Below are 21,797 nucleotides of genomic sequence, written 5' to 3' on the forward strand. Positions count from 1 at the left end.
AGGCTTGGGCAGATAAGTGGCAGATGAGGTTTAACACTGACAAATGTAAAGTTATGCACATGGGAAGGAATAATGCAAGTCACCCGTACATACTAAATGGTAAAACACTCGGTAACACTGACATGGAAAAGGATCTAGGAATTTTAATAAACAGCAAACTAAGGGCTCTTTCACACCTGCGTTCTTGTCTTCCGGCATAGAGTTCCGTCGTCGGGACTCTATGCCGGAAGAATACTGATCAGGATTATCCTAATGCATTCTGAATGGAGAGAAATCCGTTCAGGATGCATCAGGATGTCTTCAGTTCCGGTACGGAACGTTTTTTGGCCGGAGAAAATACCGCAGCATGCTGCGCTTTTTGCTCCGGCCAAAAATCCTGAAGACTTGCCGCAAGGCCGGATCCGGGATCAATGCCCATTGAAAGGCATTGATCCGGACCCGGCCTTAAGCTAAACGTCGTTTCGGCGCATTGCCGGACCCGACATTTAGCTTTTTCAGAGTGGTTACCATGGCTGCCGGGACGCTAAAGTCCTGACAGCCATGGTAAGTGTAGCGGGGAGCGGGGGAGCAGCATACTTACCGTCCGTGCGGCTCCCCGGGCGCTCCAGAGTGACGTCAGGGCGCCCCAAGCGCATGGATCACGTGATCACATGGATCACGTCATCCATGCGCATGGGGCGCTCTGACGTCATTCTGGAGCGCCCCGGGAGCCGCACAGACTGTAAGTATACCGCTCCCCCGCTCCTACTATGGCAACCAGGACTTTAATAGCGTCCTGGGTGCCATAGTAACACTGAAAGCATTTGGAAGACGGTTCCGTCTTCAAATGCTTTCAGTACACTTGCGTTGTTACGGATCCGGCAGGCACCTCCGGCAACGGAAGTGCATGCCGGATCCCAACAACGCAAGTGTGAAAGAGGCCTTAGCTGCAAAAAACAGTGTCAGGCAGCTGCTGCCAAGGCCAATAAGATAATGGGTTGCATCAAAAGGGGCATAGATGCCCATGATGAGAACATAGTCCTACCACTTTACAAATCACTAGTCAGACCACACATGGAGTACTGTGTACAGTTCTGGGCTCCAGTGAACAAGGCAGACATAGCAGAGCTGGAGAGGGTCCAGAGGAGGGCAACTAAAGTAATAACTGGAATGGGGCAACTACAGTACCCTGAAAGATTATCAAAATTAGGGTTATTCACGTTAGAAAAAAGACGACTGAGGGGAGATCTAATTACTATGTATAAATATATCAGGGGTCAGTACAGAGATCTATCCCATCATCTATTTATCCCCAGGACTGTGACTGTGACGAGGGGACATCCTCTGCGTTTGGAGGAAAGAAGGTTTGTACACAAACATAGAAAAGGATTCTTTATGGTAAGAGCAGTGAGACTATGGAACTCTCTGCCTGAGGAGGTGGTGATGGTGAGTACAATAAAGGAGTTCAAGAGGGGCCTGGATGTATTTCTGGAGCGTAATAATATTACAGGCTATAGCTACTAGAGAGGGGTCGTTGATCCAGGGAGTTATTCTGATTGCCTGATTGGAGTCGGGAAGGAACTTTTTATTCCCCTAAAGTGAGGAAAATTGGCTTCTACCTCACAGGGTTTTTTTGCCTTCCTCTTGATCAACTTGCAGGATAACAGGCCGAACTGGATGGACAAATGTCTTTTTTCGGCCTTATGTACTATGTTACTATGTTACTATTTGCTCTATTAACTGTATCAATGTAATTTTATTTGGTTTATTTTTGTAACTGTTTTCCTGGGATCTGTAATATCGGATATCCGCCTCCCTCCTCCGTCAGCTATTTTTAAATGCTTTTCACTTATGTCTTGTATAAAAGGGGTTGCACCAAGGTATCAACTTGTCCCCTACACACAGGAAAAAGGTTAAGCATCTGCTCAGTTAAGGTACGACTGCTGGGACACTCATCAATCATGAGAACGGGCATCCTGTGTGTCGATATGAATGGAGCGGCAGGTCGACCATGCACACTGCCAGTCCATTAATTCTCTATGGGACTTATGGAGATACGTTTTATATATTGTAAAACATGAATAGTAAAAAATAATTTAAAGATCATTTCTCTGTATTTCCATATTTTTTATGGTTTCTATGTTAAAAGGATTATCCATCTTTGCTACAAAAATTCATAGCTGTCGAAATGCCAAAAATTTTTAAATTGAAGCTGGTCATTAAGATCCTTAGGCCCCTTTCACACGAGCGAGCATTCCGCGTGGGTGTGATGGGAACACATTGCACCCGCACTGAATCTGGACCCATTCATTTCATTGGGTCTGTGTACATGAGCGTTGGTTTTCACGCATCACAAATAGCATGTTCTATATTCTGAGTTTTTCAAGCAACGCTGGCCCCATAGAAGTGAATGGGGCAGCGTGAAAATCGCATCCGCAAGCAAGTGCGGATGCAATGCGTTTTTCACGGATGTTTGCAAAGAGATGTTTGTATACCTTCAGTTTTTCATCACACGCATGCAAAACGCATTAAATCTCATTAAATCTCATTGCACCCGCACGATAAAAACTGAACAACTGAACACTATCGCATACAAAACTGATTCAACTTGCTTGCAAAATTGTGCATTTTTCACTGAACGCATTCGCAACGCATCCAGACCTAAACCGCTCATGCTAGTCGGCAAGGGGCCTTACAGGCTTGGTCATTACAATGTTATTTTGACACACAAATACAACTTTACGAATTTCTCATTTTTATTAATCCTATTTGATTTCTCTTTCAGGATTAGTGACAGACTACAGGGTAAGCAATTTACTAGACTTTCCTCCTAAAGTTTTACTTACCTGAACAGCATTACTTTGCTTTCTTTACAATGGTTCATTAATAGTTAAACAAAGCCGTTATATGCCTACTCATTTCTACACGCATCCATGGTGCAGGCCCTGAGTGGAAGGTGCGTAATACAAGGATTCTGTCGTTCGCGTGAATCCGTGTCATGCCAGCCCTAGGCACAACAGTCCATTAGTGTATTTCGCCTGCAGGAAATTTATACAAGTCAATAGCTAATATTTACAGTAAAATGAAACCTCACAATAGAAAATGTAAATGCATGGGTTCTCAATTTATTTGTGAATATCTATAACTCTTTATTCTGCACATATAAATTCAGTGACTTTTTCTATTACATGTAGATATACGATCAGATAGCTATATTATAATAGGATGCAGGGTCAGAATCTCAACACTAGGGGCATACACTGTTAATATCAAGGCTCCATAGCAACAAGGGTCTCCTTTTTTCCTAGCATACTGGTTCAGTGAAAACATTAAATTTAATATTTGACTATGTAACCATTGCTAGTCAAAGGTGGAACTAATGTAATCCCTATTTTTGAATGATATTTGTTCAGAAAAGGCTATTTTCACTTATTCATTGGTTTTAATGCACTACAGTGGCAAACAACCTCATTTGCTTAGGTCATCTGCTGTTGACAGTCTTCTCATGGGCTATTTCTTCATGTTCTGACTGGACTGCCAGTCTAATTGGTTCAGTAGAACCCCAAATAAAGTTCCCCCAAATAAACAAACCTTTCTCAAAAGGTGATCAGCGGACTGCTGTTTATTTGGATGATGAATCCTTAACCCCTTTGCTACCAGTGCCGTACATGTACGGCGCTTAAGCGATGTGTAAACATGGCGCCCGCTTGCATGTGCAGCGGGCATCATGGCCGGTAGATCTCTGATGTTTCATACAGCAGAGACCTGTGACTAATTACCGTGACCGGCAATAATGCCGATCGCAGGAATTAAAGGCTTTAGATGCCGTGATCAAGTGAGACATTATGCAGATGTGTGAATGGACCCTTAGTTATGGTCCATGGTAGCAGAATCCATAACTGAATTCTTGCATAACCCGAAACTGAACCTTGTACGCTAAACTTGAAACACAAGTTTGCTCATCCCTAGTTGTGACCACAGGGGTGAATAAAGTGTCTTTCTTTTCACTCATTTTTGTGAAAGTGCTGCCATTTTTTTAAATTCTTATATTGTCCTGGATTTGTTGCTGGATCCATTGGCCTGCACCTCCATATTGATATTTTTATATATTTGGCCTGATGCCATTGTTATATATTAGGGTTATTCCTGCAGTATATAAATCTTTTGCTGGAGGTAGTTGTGCAGTGTGTATGTATGTAAATTGCTCTTTTTGTGAGGCAAGGTAACCAAAAAATGGCTGTTCTGCCACAGTTTTTATTTAGTTTTTTACAATGTTCACCTGACAGAGTAGATAATGTAATATTTTTATAGAGTAGGTCACAATGACACGGCGATAAACATATTAGGTATTTTTTTAATTTTATTTTGGATTTACACATTTTTTAAAAAAAAACATGTTTTTGTGTTTCCATTTTCTGAAAGCCATATATTTTTTTTTTTTGGGCGACTCTTAAGTAGGGTCTCATTTTTTGCTGGAAGAGATGATGGTTTGATTGGTACCATTTTGGGGCACATATGACTTTTTGATCCCTTGGCATTACACTTTTTGTGTTGTAAGGGCTGAAAAAATTGCTTTTTTGGCACTTTTTTTAAATTTATTTTTTTACGGCGTTCACCAGATGTGATATATTTTTATAGAGCAGGTTGTTACGGACGTGGCGATACCTAATATGTCTTTGTTTTATATATATATTTTGGTTTTACACAATTAAGAGCAGTTTTGAAACAAAAATCATGTTTCAGTGTCTCCATTTTCTGAAAACCATATCTTTTTATTTTTTGGGCGATTTTCTTAGGGAGGGCCTCATTTTTTTGCCGGATGAGATGATTGTTTGATTTGTACTATTTTTAGGCACATATGACTTTTAATCACCTTTTTTTATACCATTTTGTGGGAAGTGCAGTAGGAAAAATTGCAATTCCATCAGTTTTTTTTTAATGGCGTTCACCATGCGGTAAAAGTGTGTGATCCTTTTATAAATCAGGTTGTTACGAACACGGCAATACCAAACATTTTTAGTGTTTTTTTGTTGTTTTTTTACATTTTTAACCAATTATATGTGTGGATATAGGAAGAAGTTTGCTTTTTTCACTTTTTTTTCACTTTTTTTTTACTTTTTTGACTCAGACCCACTTGGTTCTTGAAGATCCAGTGGGTCTGATGCCTCTACAAAACACTGTAGTATTGTCATTCACAGTAGGCCTGATCAGGCTCAGCTATACCATGGCAATCCGGATGCCTGTGAAGGTGTCCGGTTGCCATGGTAACCATCAGGATGCTCCCACAGCCACCTGAAGGGAGGGGCGGGGGGGCTTGTTGCCTTGCCAGCCATCATGAAGGAAGGGGGGCTTGTGGCCGCGCCAGCCATCCTGAAGGGGAGGGGGGTGACGGCTTGTATGGAGGCGGGGGAAGGGGGGGGGGGACGGAAGGGGTTATGTCTGCAGTTTGAAGCAGACTGTCAGCTGTATGTTACAGCTCACAGCAGAGGTCGCACTACATTTTTTTTCCAGAAGAGTAAAAATACTGCAACAATTTTGAGGAGTATTTTTAGCCGAGGAGTACAAATTTTGTACTTCACATATGTAATGCATAGGCCCACATAACGTTATGAGGCTGATATTTTCCATTTCATCACCATGACGGCAAGATAGATTGATCCCTGACCTCTGTAGGGGCAGGAAAATAGAGAAAGGTAAATTGCCCCCGCCCCCAACCTCTTCAGTGTTTTCCTGCCCTTATAGTGGCCAGGACAGAGAAAGGCCTCTGATCGTTAGGGAGGTGAAGCTGGATTTCGGTTACCTTCGTGCACAGTGTGGACTCATTGGGGGCTGGAGCCTCCCTTGACCCAGAAATTGCTGTGAGGACTCCCGTGCTTGCTGGCGGTATGAGACCAAAGCTGGGCTGGGGAGAAATGTGGACCTTGCATCCGTACATCGGAGGCCTGTGCGCCTCACTGGTTTGCGCGTGCGCGTCTTCCTTTCCTCTGGTGAAATAAACAGGTGTGAGCCGGAGTCCCCACGTGATCCGTGGCGCCATCTGACATCACTTCAGTGGCGCGATGACACCGTGGGCGTCCCAGAAGTGAGATTCAACAGCGGAAAGTATGAAAATGCAGGAAGCCATGGTGGATTCTGATCTGAGGTCTGAGGATCACATCCACACACATGTCGGCCCCTGAACAGCCTAGAGAGCTGGACACTCCTGCACCGGTGACAGTAAGTCCCCATGGGGGAACCCTACCTGCATAATATTTACAGAACTGGGGTTTGGACAAGAAATATATATATTCTTCGGGGTATACATTCTGTCAAGGCAGGGGGGCATATAGGCTGATTGTTCCTCTCTGCTCAATAGGGTTCTAAAGAGGGGCAAAAAAGGACCAAAAAGAGCATTAAATGCATCTCGTGCTTCAAAAAACTTCCTGAACATCATACAAACAAATTGTGCAAAGAATGCATTTCAGACGTGAGAGGAACAACCATCTATAATGGAGGAACTTAAAACACTAATCCATGACAAAATTACATGCTCCCTGAGTTCACTTAAAGACTCCAGTCTGGGTCCTCTTCCTAGGACCAAAGAGACAAAAAATGGTGGTCCCTTCTTCCTCTGAATTCGAGAACAAATTGGATAAAGCCGAGCCTTCTAGGCGGAGGGAGGACGACTATCTCCTTTCAGAGGGGAAAGTTGTGGAGGACGCAAAAAAATTATATTTCTCCTCTGAAGATATGGCAGACCTACTGAAAGCAGTTAGGGCCACAATGGGCATCGAAGAGGTCCAGAAACCTCATTCTATACAGGAAGAGATGTTTGGGGGGTTAAGAACCAAAAGTTCAAAGGTGTTCCCCATAAACGAAAATATAAGAGATGATTCTGGACGAATGGTCTGAACTAGAAAAACGCCTGGGCATTTCAAGGGAATTTTTAGAAACTGGCTCTTGTTTGATCCCTCCGAATCAAAACTATTCAATGATATTCCTAAGATAGATGTGCAGGTAGCGAAGGTAAACAAAAAGACCTCCTTACCATTTGAAGATTCTTCCCAGCTGTGGGACCCAATGGAAAAGAAAGCAGATAGTCTCCTTCGTAAAGCTATGTACAGTATTAAAACTAACATTACTGCAAAGTTGGTGGTGAGATCAATGTACTTGTGGTTAAATGAGCTAGAAAGTCACTTAAAAAATAAAACCCCAAGGGAAGAAATAATATATTCCTTACCCCTACTCAGATCTGCCACAGCTTTCCTAGCAGATGCGTCGGCTGAGACAGTTAGATTCGCTGCCAAGGACGCAGCACTTTCTAATTCCGCTAGAAGGGCTTTATGGATGAAGTCGTGATCAGGTGACAAGGCTTTAAAAAAAAAAAAAGCTCTGTTCCATTGCTTTTTCCAGGGAGTATGTCTTTGGGCCAGTTTTGGACAAAATCCTGGGAAAGGCGATGGATAAGAAAAAAGTTTCCTGAAGAGAAACCTCAGAGGATTTTTTTTTTCCTTTCGTACCTATGGGGTTAGAGACAGACCCTACAGGGGAAAATGAAAAACAGGGAGGTGGAGCTACCCAAAGGGTGGTCGAGGTAGGGGGTTCCTCCTTAATCCCCAAAATAAGACCAGTGATAAACTAGGACACCAGGATTGGGGGAAGACTAAGAGGGTTCCTCTCTGTGGGAAAAAATTACCTAAAATCCCTGGGTCTTAGATATAGTGGTAAAGGGATACAAGATAGTTTTCTTCTCTTCCCCCAAACAAATATGTGATCACATCCCCATCGTCCATACTACTGAGAGAGAGACTCTGGAAGGGCGTCCTGGAAATGTTAAATCTGGGGGCAATTACACAAGTCCCCCCCGCCCCCTCTCAAGAGAAGGAGGTTTTGTACTCCACTGTGTTCTTAGTAGACGGACCGTTCAGGACAATAATAAATCTAAAGGGACTAAACTAGAACATCCTATACAGAAAATTCAAGATGGAGTCTTTGGAGTCCACAATTCCGTTAATAAGACAGAATGCGCACAGTGCACAGCAGATCTGAAGGACGCATATTACCATGTACCAATCAGACAGCAGTCTCAAAAATTCTTAAGATTCGCGCTAAAATACAGTACAGGGAAGGTTCATCATTTCCAGTTCTCGGCCCTCCCTTTCGGTATTTCCGCGGCCCCCAGGGTTTTCACCAAAATCGTAGTAGAGATGGTAGCTCATCTAAGGAACCAAGGTCTAATGATACCCTACTTGGACAACTTCCTATTACTGGCGAACTCCAAAAAACAGATGGAAAGAGACCTATAATCATTAACCTTACTGGAGGATTAGGGATGGATCGTAAATTTTATAAAATCATGCCTTCTTCCCCAAGCAAAAAAAAAATTTGGGGGAATTATCCTGGATTCGCAAAAACAATCCTCATTCCTTCCAGAAGAAAAGACGGTGGGCCTAAGAGAGAAGGTCCAAAAGTTCCGGAAAGGAATTTATGCTCCATCAGAGAGGTGATGAGCCTATTAGGGGCTTTAACGTCTTGATAGCATCAGTCCCCTGGGCTCAGTTCCACTTCAGGGCCCTTCAGCTATGGTTACTGAGATGTTGGGACAAGAGACAGACTTACTTAGGCAGGAAGGTACTGATCCCACAAAATGTAAAGTAGTCACTCACATGGTGGACCCAGTCAAAAAATCTAGTAAAGGGAGCGGCTTGGCAGAAGACTCTGTTCAGATTCAAACAGACGCCAGCAAAACAGGCTGGGGAGCAAACATAGAAGGAGGTCTTTGGCCGGAAGCTGTATCAGACCATTCATCAAACTACAGAGAATTAGGAGCTGTATGGGAGACAATAAAAGCTGCATCGGATCTCATAAAGGGACATCACGTAAAAATCTTATCCGATAACGTAACAACTGTTTCCTACTTAAGGCAACAATGGGGAACAAGATCAAAACAAGTAATGAAATTGTCAGAGAAAATATTTTCATGGGCCGAAGAAAACCTAAAATCTGTATCGGCAGTGTGTCTAAAAGGCTCAGGTGGCAAATTTTTTGAGCCGAAAAACCCCAGACCAGGGCGAATGGTCACTAAATCCAGGAAAATTCAGCCTGATAGAGATGGGGCTCTCCAGTAATAGACAAATTTGCCTCAGGGTTAAATGCAAAAGTGAAAAAATTCTGCTCCCTAAACCTAAGAGACAACCCATGGGCAGTAGATGCTTTGTCCCTGACTTGGGATTGGACTCTGGTTTATGCATTTTCCCCCGTTTCAGCTGATTCCAAAAGTAATCCAGAAGATTATCCACGACAGATCAAACTTTATTTTAATAAAAAAAATTTGGCCAAAACAAAGTTGGTTCTCGATCCTCAAAAATATAGCTCTGTCGGATCCATGGGTACTTCCTCCCAGAAGAGAGATCATGACTCAGGGTCTAGTAATGCACCCACGTCCAGAGTTTTTCAGGTTGACAGCCTGGATCCTGGGTCAGAAATCTTAAAGAGCCAGGGGTTGTCAAAGAGGGTCATTTCCACTCTCAAAGCCAGTAGAAAAAAGTGATTTATCAAAAAATCTGGAAGAGGTTCTGCTCCTGGTGGACAGGATGAGCTAAATTAATCTGCTCCAAACATACAGAAATGTCTAGATTTTCTGTAACATGGGTTAGATTTTGGCCTGCGTCCTTCGACCCTGAAGGTGCAGGATTCAGCCTTAAGGCCTAGTTCACACGAACGTTTTTTTTGCTGGTGTACGGGCCGTTTTTTTGTGTTCCGTATACGGTCCGTATACGGAACCATTCATTTCAATGGTTCCGCAAAAAAAACGGAATGTGTTCCGTATGCATTCCGTTTCCGTATTTCCGTTTTTCCGTTCCGTTTAAAGATAGAACATGTCCTATATTTGGCCGCAAATCACGTTCCGTGGCTCCATTAAAGTCAATGGGTCCGCAAAAAAAACGGAACACATACGGAAATGCATCCGTATGTCTTCCGTATCCGTTCAGTTTTTTTTGAACCATCTATTAAAAATGTTATGCCCAGCCCAATTTTTTCTATGTAATTACTGTATACTGTATATGCCATACGGAAAAACGGAACGGAAAAACGGAAAGGAAACGGAAACACAACGGAACTCAAAAACGGAACAACGGATCCGTGAAAAACGGACCGCAAAAAACTATAAAAGCCATACGTTCGTGTGAACTAGGCCTAAGTGTTATTTCACTCAGGTTTAGCTGAGCACAGGTGGATTAGGAGATTTTTCAGGGCAGCTTGCCAGCTAAGACCTTTCGTTAGACCTAGAATCCCAACATGAGATCTAAACATAGTACATAGTACTTCCACATATCTGGAAGTATCTAAAGAATTTAGAAGGGTTGACAATCTGTTAGTCCAGTATGGAGGAAAAAATAAGGGGAAAGCGACCTCTAGGGCCTCTATCGCCAGGTGGATAAAACAGACGATCCACGATTGTTACAGTTTTCAAAATCTTCCTTGCCCTGGGAAAGTTAGGGCCCATTCCACCAGGGCAGTCTCTTCTTCCTACGCAGAAAAAGCAGGTGCTTCGTTGGACCAGATATCGTTGGTCCAACAGTCATACCTTCATTAAGCACTACAGACTTGACTTGTCAGGATCTTCAGAACTATCTTTTGGTAGGCAAGTCCTCCAAGCCATAGCCCCCCCTTAATTAGGTAATCTAGTAAGTATCCTAGCTTGCCGTCATGTTGGTGAAATGGGAAAAGTTAATTAATGGAAAAGGAATTACCGGTAAGTCTAATTCAGTTTTTCTGCAGGGAAACCATTGCTAGTCTCCCATGCAGAAATAAATGTAGACAATTTTACATTTTTCCAACATCCTACACCAAACATAAGACCACTGCTGCCATACACAGAGCCCACCTGACGCTGCTATGCACAGCGCCCGCCTGACGCTGCCATACACAGCGCCCGCCTGACGCTGCCATACACAGCGTCCGCCTGACGCTGCCATACACAGCGCCCCCTTGACGCTGCCATACACAGCGCCCCCCTGACGCTGCCATACACAGCGGCCCCCTGACGCTGCCATACACAGCGGCCCCCTGACGCTGCCATACACAGCGGCCCCCTGACGCTGCCATACACAGCGGCCCCCTGACGCTTCAAATACACAGCGGCCCCCTGACGCTGCCATACACAGCGCCCCCCTGACGCTGCCATACACAGCGCCCACCTGACGCTGCCATACACAGCGCCCACCTGACGCTGCCATACACAGCGCCCACCACACAGAGAGAACTACTGTGTGCACATTACATACAGAAAACTGCACAATAGACTGGTTAGTCTACTTTCACACTAGTGTTTTAGGCAGATCCGTCATGGATCTGCAAAAACGCTTCTGTTACAATAATACAACTGCATGCATCCATCATGAACAGATCTGGCTGTATTATGTCTTTTATATAGCCATGATGGATCTGTCATGAACACCATTGAAAGTTAATGGGGGATGGATCAGTTCTCTATTGTGTGAGAGAAAACTGATCTGTCCCCATTGACTTACATCCGTCTTGCTCCGCACCACATCCCAAACAGAAAAACGCTGCTTGCATCGTTATTCTGTCCGTGATGGGAGCACAACCAAATGGAATGGAATGCATTTTAGTGCATTCCGTTTAGTTTTGTCCCCCTTGACAATGAATGGCGAAAAAGCTGAAGCATTTTCTTCCGCTATTGAGATCCTATGACTGATCTGAATAGCGGAATTGAAAACACTAGTATGAAAGTAGCCTTACCACTGACATAGCCCTGCTTTATACACACCTTCCATACATAAAGTACCATTGCATTATCCACCAGCACAGTCCTACATGGAGACTGTGTTCCCCTAACTCCTCCCACACACATGGCTGATCACATGACTGTGACATCACCACAGGTCCTGTAACCACAATGTACTCTGGAGCTGCTCCTGGTAAAAGATGTCCATGAGGGGCGGGGCTTCTCAGGAGAGGGGCGGGGATTCATGTGTGCCAGACCTGGCAGCTTCTAATACAGCACTCCTGACTGGGGGGAGGAGGGAAAGGTAGACCGTGTGCTCTCTCCTGTGCACACAGGAGGAGTTAGAGAAAATCCGTCAGATGACGGATTCTCTGTAAACTCACTGAGAGCTTCCTGCTGTGCATAGGAAGCACAGTAGGCTGTAGAACAAAAACGAAAAAAGATAGATAAATAGAACCAGATGGAGAAATGATTTTCTCCACAAAATAAATTAATTAGTGCGAAAAAATATCCTTTAAGGCCTCATGCACACGACCGTATGTGTCTTGCGGTCCGCAAATTGCGGATCTGCAAAAAAAACGGATGACGTTTCATATGGCATCCGGTTTTTTTTGCAGATCCGTTTTTTTTGCAGATTTATTGTAATAATGCCTATCCTTGTCCGCAAACTAGAAAAAAATAGGACATGCACTATTTTTTTGGTGGAGCAACGGAACGGACATACTGATGCGGACAGCACGTTTTTTGCGGACCCATTAAAATTAATGGGTCCGCATCCTATCCGCAAAAAAACGGAACGTACACGGATACAAAATACGGTCGTGTGCATGAGGCCTAACAATCAATATCCTTTAACAATGAGCTGATTTTGCTGGGGGAAGCAACTAGCACTCATACGTTCCTTGCAGCAGGATTCAGAGTGCATGCTACTCATAGTTCGCAGCTCTCTGCTCTTGCTAATACAGCAGAGGACCTTTACATTTACAGGGGTTTTGCTGCTAAGGCATGAATACCCAAACCAGTCATTAGGTATTCATTTGTTCATCTTGGTACTATGAATACTCAGGCATTAACTAAACTTCCGCAGGTGATCGTACAATATGTTCTAAATACAGATACATACAATAAAAAGATCTGTCAGCAGAAGCTTAGCCTGCCCTTTGGCAGATCCCGGCAGAAAGAGGCAATTATTTTCAAGTACAAAGCTTGTGAACATGATGTTACAAAACCTTTAGGCCTCTTTCACACGGGCGTTGCTGTAAAATGTGCAGGTGCGTTGCGGGAACACCCGCGATTTTTCCGCGCGAGTGCAAAACATTGTAATGCGTTTTGCACTCGCGTGAGAAAAATCACACATGTTTGGTACCCAAACCCGAACTTCTTCACAGAAGTTCGGGCTTGGGATCGGTGTTCTGTAGATTGTATTATTTTCCCTTATAACATGGTTATTCTGAATACAGAATGCATAGTACAACAGCGCTGGAGGGGTTAAAAATAAATAAAAAATCATTTAACTCACCTTAGTCCACTTGTTCGCGATGCCGGCATCTCCTTCTGTCCCCTTTACTGAATAGGACCTGTGGTGAGCATTAATTATAGGTCAAGGACCTTTGATGACGTCACTCCGGTCATCACATGGTACGTCATATGATCTTTTACCATGGTGAATCACAATCACAATAATATGCTAAATAATAAAATGTTATAACTGTGCCATATAGAAAAATAACTTCCTACACTCACTGGGGGATATTTATCTGGTGTTTTATGTCATTCTTGATCTACTTGGTGCTGGCTTGAGATGTACGAGGCACACACCTATTGTGTAGCAGCCAGACTCTGAGGCCACCTGCACATGTTGCAGAATATGTGCTTTTTCTATGCGGAAAAACTGCATCATATTACAGTGCCAGCAAACTGTATCAGATTGCACAAATCTCATGCACACTTTCCAGATTTTTTATTTTTTTATGACAATTATGCTAATCGATTAATTATCCAATCGATTTTAGCTCCGGATTTCACCCTTTTCAATGGAAGTGTGAAACCTGGGGCAAAATCACATTAAATCTGCACAAAAAAAACGCCATTAGATATTGCGGATTTTGGTGCAGATATGCTGCAGAAACGTACATAAATCTGCAGATCTTAAGTGCATTTACCCACTTCTGCAAGCAGGTAGCCCAAGGGTGACTGCACACAGTGCAGATCTAGATGCAGAAAATCTGTATGAAATCTAAACAAAAAATATAAAGCACATAAATCTGCATATTTATTGTGGTTTGGTGCTTTTTTTTGTGTGTGTATATTTTGAAGTCTATGGGGAAAACCACTCTACATAATGTGCAGAACCGCACAATTGACATGCTGCAGATTTTTAGGCCCCTTTCACACGGGCGAGTATTCCGCGTGGATGCGATGCGTGAGGTGAACGCATTGCACCCGCGCTGAATACCGACCCATTCATTTCTATGGGGCTGTTCACATGAGCAGTGATTTTCACGCATCACTTGTGCATTGCGTGAAAATCGCAGCATGCTCTATATTATGCGTTTTTCACGCAACGCAGGCCCCATAGAAGTGCGGATGCGGTGCGATTTTCACGCATTGTTGCTAGGTGACAGTCTATTCACTGTATTAGTTTCCCTTATAACAGGGTTATAAGGGAAAATAATAGCATTCTGAATACAGAATGCATAGTACAATAGCGCTGGAGGGGTTAAAAAAATAAATAAAAAATTAACTCTGCTTCTCCTCTTGTTCGCGTAGTTCCCGGTCTCTTCTTTACTTCTTTAATGATGAACTACCGGCTAGGACCTGTGGTGACGTCAGATCACATGCTCCAATCACATGATCCATCACCACGGTGATGGACCATGTGATTGGAGCATGTGATCTGACGTCACCAAAGGTCCTTTAGCCCACAGCTCATCATTAAAGAAGTAAAGAAGAGACCGGGAACTACGCGAACAAGAGGAGAAGGTGAGTTAATTTTTTATATTTTTTTTTAACCCTCAATTGATCATCTACTAAGCATTCTGTATTCAGAATGCTATTATTTTCCCTTATAACCATGTTATAAGGGGAAATAATACAATCTACACAACACCTAACCCAAGCCCGAACTTCTGTGAAGAAGTTCGGGTTTGGGTGCCAAACATGCGTGATTTTTCTCACGCGAGTGCAAAACGCATTACAATGTTTTGCACTCGCGCGGAAAAATCGCGGGTGTTCCCGCAACGCACCCGCACATTTTCCCGCAACGCCCGTGTGAAAGAGGCCTAAAATCTGCAGAACAGGTCAATTTCTGCACCTAAGGAAAAAAAGCAAAGTGTACATGAGATTTGTCAGATCTCATTCATTTTGCTGGTACTGTATTATCTGCACTTTTTCTGCACAGAATCTGCAAAGAAATAAAAGTGCGTAATCCGCGCCATGTGCAGCCACCCTAAGGCCACCTGCACACAAATCTTATGTACATTTTGCAGATTTTTTTCTGTGCTGAATTTTACCTGCCATGCGAATTTCCTAATCCGCAGCATGTCAATTTTATTGTGGTTTTAGCTGCAGATTTCACCCTTTTCCATGAAAGCATGAGCGACAAAAATCGCATCAAATCCGCTCCAAAATTCGCTATTAGAAATTGCACATTTTGGTGCAGCCATGTTGCTATGTAACCGCACATAATTCCACACCGAAATTAGTGTGGATTTTGTGTTCACCTGCACTTGTTTGCACTTGGGTTATAGGTAACTGCACACGGGGCAAATTACTTGCGGTTTTTCAACACAGGTTTTCATTCAGAAAAACGAGTGTAATACAGTACCAGCAAAGTGAATGAGATCTGCCAAATCTGGTGTACACTTTGCATATTTTATATGCGTGGAAAGTGACCTACCATGCGGATGTTAAAATGGGCAGAGCCATGCGGATTTTAAAATTGTGCAATTTCGCACCTTAGGGCTTGTGCGCACAACCGTATGTATTTTGCAGTCCGGCAAAAAATTGTAACAATGCCTGTCCTTGTGTACAAAATGGACAAGAATAAGACATGTATTTTTTTTGCGGAACGACTTGCAGACATACGGACACGGTATGCACACAGTCATCTACGTTTTTTTGTGGCCCCATTGAAATGAATTGTTCCGCATACGGGCTACAAACATAAACAGAACTGAGACAGACAAAAAATACGTTCATGTGCATGAGCCCTTATGTGTAGGGTTTTTTCACATAGATTTTAATGGGGTTTTTAACATAAACACGATCTGCATAAAAAAAGTACAAAAACCGCACCAATAACACCTCAAAACTGCGATAAATAGTGCAGACTTATGTGCATTTTTTTTTATGTGGTTTTGGTACAGATATTCTTACATTCTTATGCAGCTTGGAGATGTATAGAATCAATATATCAATATCTCACAGCTAAAAGCCAATGGGCATTCTCAAGATCTTTGCAAATCCAGGGATTAAAGGGTTTCTGTCACCCTGCAAAACTCATTATTTTTTTTTGGGATAGTTAGATTGCTCATAGTGCGATATAGCAGAATATAATGCTCTTACTTACTTTCATGCGGCCGATTCTTTATAAAACGAACTTTTATAATATGTTAATGAGGGCTCTACCAGCAAGTAGGGCGTCTACTTGCTGGTAGCTGCTGCAGAAATCCGCCCCCTCGCCGTGTTGATTGACAGGGCCAGCCGTGATTTCCTCCTCCGGCCGGCCCTGTCAGTAATTCAAAAATCGCGCGCCTCGCGTCATTCGGCGCAGGCGCTCTGAGATTAGGAGGCTCGTATCCTCAGCACTCCCTCAGTGCGCCTGCGCCGATGACATCACCGAAAGAGAAGACGTCATCGGCGCAGGCGCACTGAGGGAGTGCTGAGGATACGAGCCTCCTCATCTCAGAGTGCCTGCGCCGAATGACGCGAGGCGCGCGATTTTTGAATTACTGACAGGGCCGGCCGGAGGAGGAGATCACGGCTGGTCCTGTCAATCAACACGGCGAGGGGGCGGATTTCTGCAGCAGCTACCAGCAAGTAGACGCCCTACTTGCTGGTAGAGCCCTCATTAACATATTATAAAAGTTCGTTTTATAAAGAATCGGCCGCATGAAAGTAAGTAAGAGCATTATATTCTGCTATATCGCACTATGAGCAATCTAACTATCCCAAAAAAAAAAAAAGAGTTTTGCAGGGTGACAGAAACCCTTTAAGGCTAGGTCTACACGACGACATCGCGCGACCCATAGGGCACAACTACACTGCAACATGTGTCGCGCGACAAATTTTATAATGGTAGTCTATGGTGTCGCACTACGACATGCGGCGACGCGACAGTCGCAGAAAAATCTATCTTGAATGGGTTTTTTGCGACAGTCGCAGCATGGTCGCAGTGCGACACCATAGACTACCATTATGAAAATTGTCGCGCGACATTGGTGATACAAAATGTTGCGCGATAAATGTTGTTGTTTAGACCTAGCCTAAAGGGGTTGTCTGATTTTCTAATACTGATGACCTATCCTTAAGATATCTTCTAAATATCTCAAAAACTACACATAAGGACCATAGAATAACACTTGGGATAACCATAAAAACAAGAGGGGAGGGTATAAAAACCACTTTCCTTGGGGCGTTATGGGGCGCACAACAACCCAATGTGCCAAATAGGGGTACTTGAAGATGCTGTCTCAACAGACAAAATCCAGTTGAAGAGTATCAAGAGAAATGAAAAAAAGGAGACTTCTCGCAGGCGCTGCTTGCCGAAGAAATCTTCAACTGCATAGTCCTCAGGGGCAGACTGGGAACTAAAAGTGGTCCTGGGGAAAAAAAATGACCCAATGTTGTAGGTGAGTCCAAATTGACAGAAGGCGGGGGCAACACAAGAAGGCTGGCACAAGCTATAAGGCGGGGGCAACACAAGCTATAAGTAGGCAGGGACAACAGAAGTAGACTGGGCCTGCAATACCGGAGTGCAGCACAAATACTGGTCCAGAAAAAACAAATACCACCGTGCAGAACAAAATACTGCCCTATCACCTTACTGAGGACAGTGATACAGTTGACTTCAGGAGGACACCTGTGGCTGCTGCCCAGGTGCATAAGTACATGATGCTCCAGGATCTGATCATTATGTACCTGGACTGCGGCCATGCGGAGGGTCAAGTGCATTGGCCCCACCGGGAAATTTCACTGTGGAGTATATGGCCAGTCTGCCATTAGTAGTCTTGGTATATCCATTTATTTGTGTAAAATAGCAACACTGTGTGATACCTGAGAAAGGGGCTGGTCCAGCCCTGAAACACATTGCTATTTTACACAAACGGATATACCGAGACTACGCAGTTGAAATTTTTCTTCGACAAGCAGTACCCACGAGAACTCTCCTTTTCTTCATTTCCCTTGATATCTTCAAGAAAGGTTATCAATATCAGACCGGTGGGGGTCCAACTCCCAGCCCTGCTAGTCAGCTGTTTGAAGCTCATACAAATGAAACGGAGCAGCTGTATTTACATTGATCCGCTGCTGCAATGGCGAGCTGGTAAATAGTGAGGAGAACACATGAGAGCTCGTACGAGCGCTTTGTTTTCTTCAAACAGCTGATTGGAGTGGGTGCTGGGAGTCAGTCTAATATTGATGACTTATCCTGATAGATCATCAATATGAGAAAACCAGACAACCTCTTTAATTGCAGGCACTGAAATATGGAAACTCATTTGAATATTAAAGTTAGAGACGTAAAATCTGTTTGCATTCTAACTGCTGACGGCACAGTTCTAAACATGTGAATGTCTGCCTTGGTTAAAGTTTTAATTTTTTTTTATTATTTTTTTTGGAAAGCATTGGCAGATTCCACTGGGAAGAAGGTTTCGATCTCTAAAATTGTGGTTTGTCTTGAGAATGTATGGCGTGCAAGGACTTCAGGATTATATACGAAAGGTAAAGAGATTTAAGATCACGTTACCATTAGCAGAAAATAAATGTAGTGCTCATGCACACTGCTGTAGCCGTTTTTGTGTTCTGCAAAACATGGATACTGGCTGTGTGACGTCAGCATTTTGCCCCCTGGCCCATAATAGAACAGTCCTATCCTTGTCTTTTAGTAAAGACAAGAATAGGACATGTTCTATATTTTTGCAGGTGCCACGGAATGGACAAACAGATGTGGACAGAATACGTGTGCTATCTGCCTCTTTCGCGGCCCCATTGAAGTGAATGGGTTGACATCTGACCCGCGAAAAAATGCGGATCGGATGCAGACAAAAGCAACGGTTGTGTGCATGAGCCCTTACACAGTTATTGTTGCTTGAAAGTTATACTGCTCTGGTGCCCCTCCTCATGCTGGCATTTATTTAGATCCCTGGAGCAATCACTAGCTTCAGCAGCATGTGCAGTATGTCAGCACCTAAGTATCCACGTTGGAACGTCTAGGAATTTAAAAACTTATGGGGTCATTTATCAAACTGGTGTAAAGTAAAACTGGCTTAGTTGCCCATAACAACCAATCGGATTCCACCTTTCATTTTCCGAAGTAGCTGTCAAAAATGGAAGGTGGAATCTGGTTGCTATGGGCAACTAATCCAGTCCTACTTTACACCAGTTTGATAAATGACCCCATAAGTACTGTACTGTGAGATTTTTTTAATAACATCTACTGCTGACAGTTTTGTTCAGCAGCGCTTTAAGTAGTTCAAGACCTGGCTATACAACCCCCCCTCCCCCCCCCCCCCTCTTCCTGACTAGGCGCATTTCCATCTTTTTTACATGCATATTTTAAGTAAATTATTTTTAAAATGTTTCAGTGATACATGGGGCTTTATTTTTATCATTTTTATTTTGGTATTTTTGTGTGTTTTTTATTTGGGGTTTTTAATTTTATACTCCGGAAAATGTTAAAAAGGGGGAAATTTTTCAGTTAATTTTGTCCTATTTCTGTAATGGCCATTTTGATATATGGGATGTATGGGTTAGTCGCCTAAAGCAGGGCTAGAAGCTGCACTAATGGCTTTTAAAAAAAATATATATATATTATTTTATCTTTATTTCATAATTTATTTTACTTTTACACTTCGGGGCCATTTAATATTGCATTTTTTATTGCTGATTCCACCTGTAACTGGGCTGACATGTTAGCCCCAATTACAGGGAGAATACAGCCTCCAAATAGGACATACAGCCTCACTACAGAGCTGATCTAGGACTGCTAAGACCCTGAAACTAGCACAGACACCTGGCCCCATTTGATCATATGATCGCTAGGACTATTGCCACCTCCAGATCTGTGTAAAAAGTGGTTATTGAACACTGTGTATGCAGCGATGGAAAAGGAGGAGACGGTAAAATAAAAAAAGTCCCTGCCTTCTCTATGGGGAGCCCTGTTGCCAGTGATAATGGGCTCCTGCAGCCGCGCAGTTAGCTGTGATCTCTGCGAAGGCATTTAGAAACGTCCTTGCAAAGATCAGTGCCAACCGCCCAGATGTATATAGTCAATGGGTGGTCAGCAAGCGGTTAAGTCCTGGGAAAACTGTTTAATCTAAGTGAAGGAAAAAAAATTGCCTAGGGGGTCATTTATGAAAAAATATACGCCACTTTTTGGCATATTTAAGGTGCAGATTTTTTTGCAAAGGTTTTTTGCAGCAAAATATGTGCCTCTTTCCCTGTGTACGCCACCTACACCTTTCTCGAGTTCTGAGAAAAGGGGGCATGGCATGGGCAGGCCCTTCTCATTCATCACTTTCTATGCCTATTTTTGGCATAGAAAATGACTTAAAACTACGCCAGCAAGGGAGCCAGGGTATATATTTAATCTTGTTGAATGGCCGCTGGTTCATGCGCCTAAGCTATGAAGAGGCCAGCACCTCTACATAACTTAGGCGTATCAAGCTGCATCAGACAGGTACTAAGACCGACTAAAATTGCTAGTCTTAGTAAATGTTCCCCTTTCCCTGCTAGGTCCTATTCACACATGTATTTTCTGTTCTTGTGCTATCTATATATGCAACAAACTGAACAGGTATACAAGTTGTGCTCATAAGTTTACATAATCTTGCATAATTTGATTTCTTAACCATTGTTCAGAGAATATGAATAACACAAAAACTTTTCTTTCACTCATGGTTAGTGGTTGGCTGAAGCCATTTATTGTGTAAAAAACTGTTTACTTTTTTTTAAATCGTAATCACAACGCAAACTACCCAAATGACCCTGATCAAAAGTTTACATACCCTAGTTCTTAATACTGTGTATTGCCCCCTTAAACATCGATGAAAGCTTGAAGTCTTTTGTGGTAGTTGTGGATGAGGCTCTTGATCTTTGATGGTAAAGCTGCCCATTCTTCCTGGCAGAAAAGCCTCCAGTTTCCCTAAATTCTTGGGCTGTCTTACATGAACTGCACATTTGAGGTCTCCCCAGAGTGGCTCAATGATATTGAGGTCTGGAGACCTCAAGTGCGGATGCGGTGCGATTTTCACGCACGGTTGCTAGGAGACGATCGGGATGGGGACCCGATCATTATTATTTTCCCTTATAACATGGTTATAAGGGGAAATAATGGCATTCTGAATACAGAATGCTAAGTAAAATAGGGCTGGAGGGGTTAAAAAAATAAAAGAAAAAATTAAACTCACCTTAATCCACTTGTTCGCACAGCCGGCATCTCTTCTGTCTTCATCCATGGTGATGGATCATGTGATGGACCATGTGATGAGCGTAGTGACGTCATCAAAGGTCCTATTCCTCACAGATGAAGACAGAAGAGATGCCGGCTGCGCGAACAAGTGGATTAGGGTGAGTTAAATTATTTTATTTATTTTTTTAACCCCTCCAGCCCTATTGTACTATGCATTCTGTATTCAGAATGCTATTATTTTTCCTTATAACCATGTTATAAGGGAAAATAATACAATCTACACAACCTTGAACCCAAACCTGAACTTCTGTGAAGTTCGGGTCTGGGTACCACATTCAGTTTTTTATCACACGCGTGCAAAATGCATTGCACCCGCGCGATAAAAACTGAACAACGGAACGCAATCGCAGTCAAAACTGACTGCAATTGCGTACGTACTCGCCCGGGTTTGCCGCA

At 43.1% G+C, this 21,797-nt stretch overlaps 1 protein-coding gene across 2 annotated transcripts in view; it reads left to right on the top strand.

The window, feature by feature from the left end:
- LOC121002046 (aromatic-L-amino-acid decarboxylase-like) overlaps positions 1-21,797 on the top strand; it is a 320,554-nt gene that overhangs the window by 233,918 nt on the left and 64,839 nt on the right. For both annotated transcript variants that reach the window (XM_040433347.1, XM_040433346.1), the window contains exons 11-12: positions 2,765-2,784; positions 18,554-18,652. In XM_040433347.1, coding sequence (XP_040289281.1) covers positions 2,765-2,784; positions 18,554-18,652 — 119 coding nt within the window. The remainder of the gene's footprint in view (positions 1-2,764; positions 2,785-18,553; positions 18,653-21,797) is intronic.

Source organism: Bufo bufo, chromosome 5 (genome assembly GCF_905171765.1).
Source record: "Bufo bufo chromosome 5, aBufBuf1.1, whole genome shotgun sequence".
Taxonomy (NCBI): domain Eukaryota; kingdom Metazoa; phylum Chordata; class Amphibia; order Anura; family Bufonidae; genus Bufo; species Bufo bufo.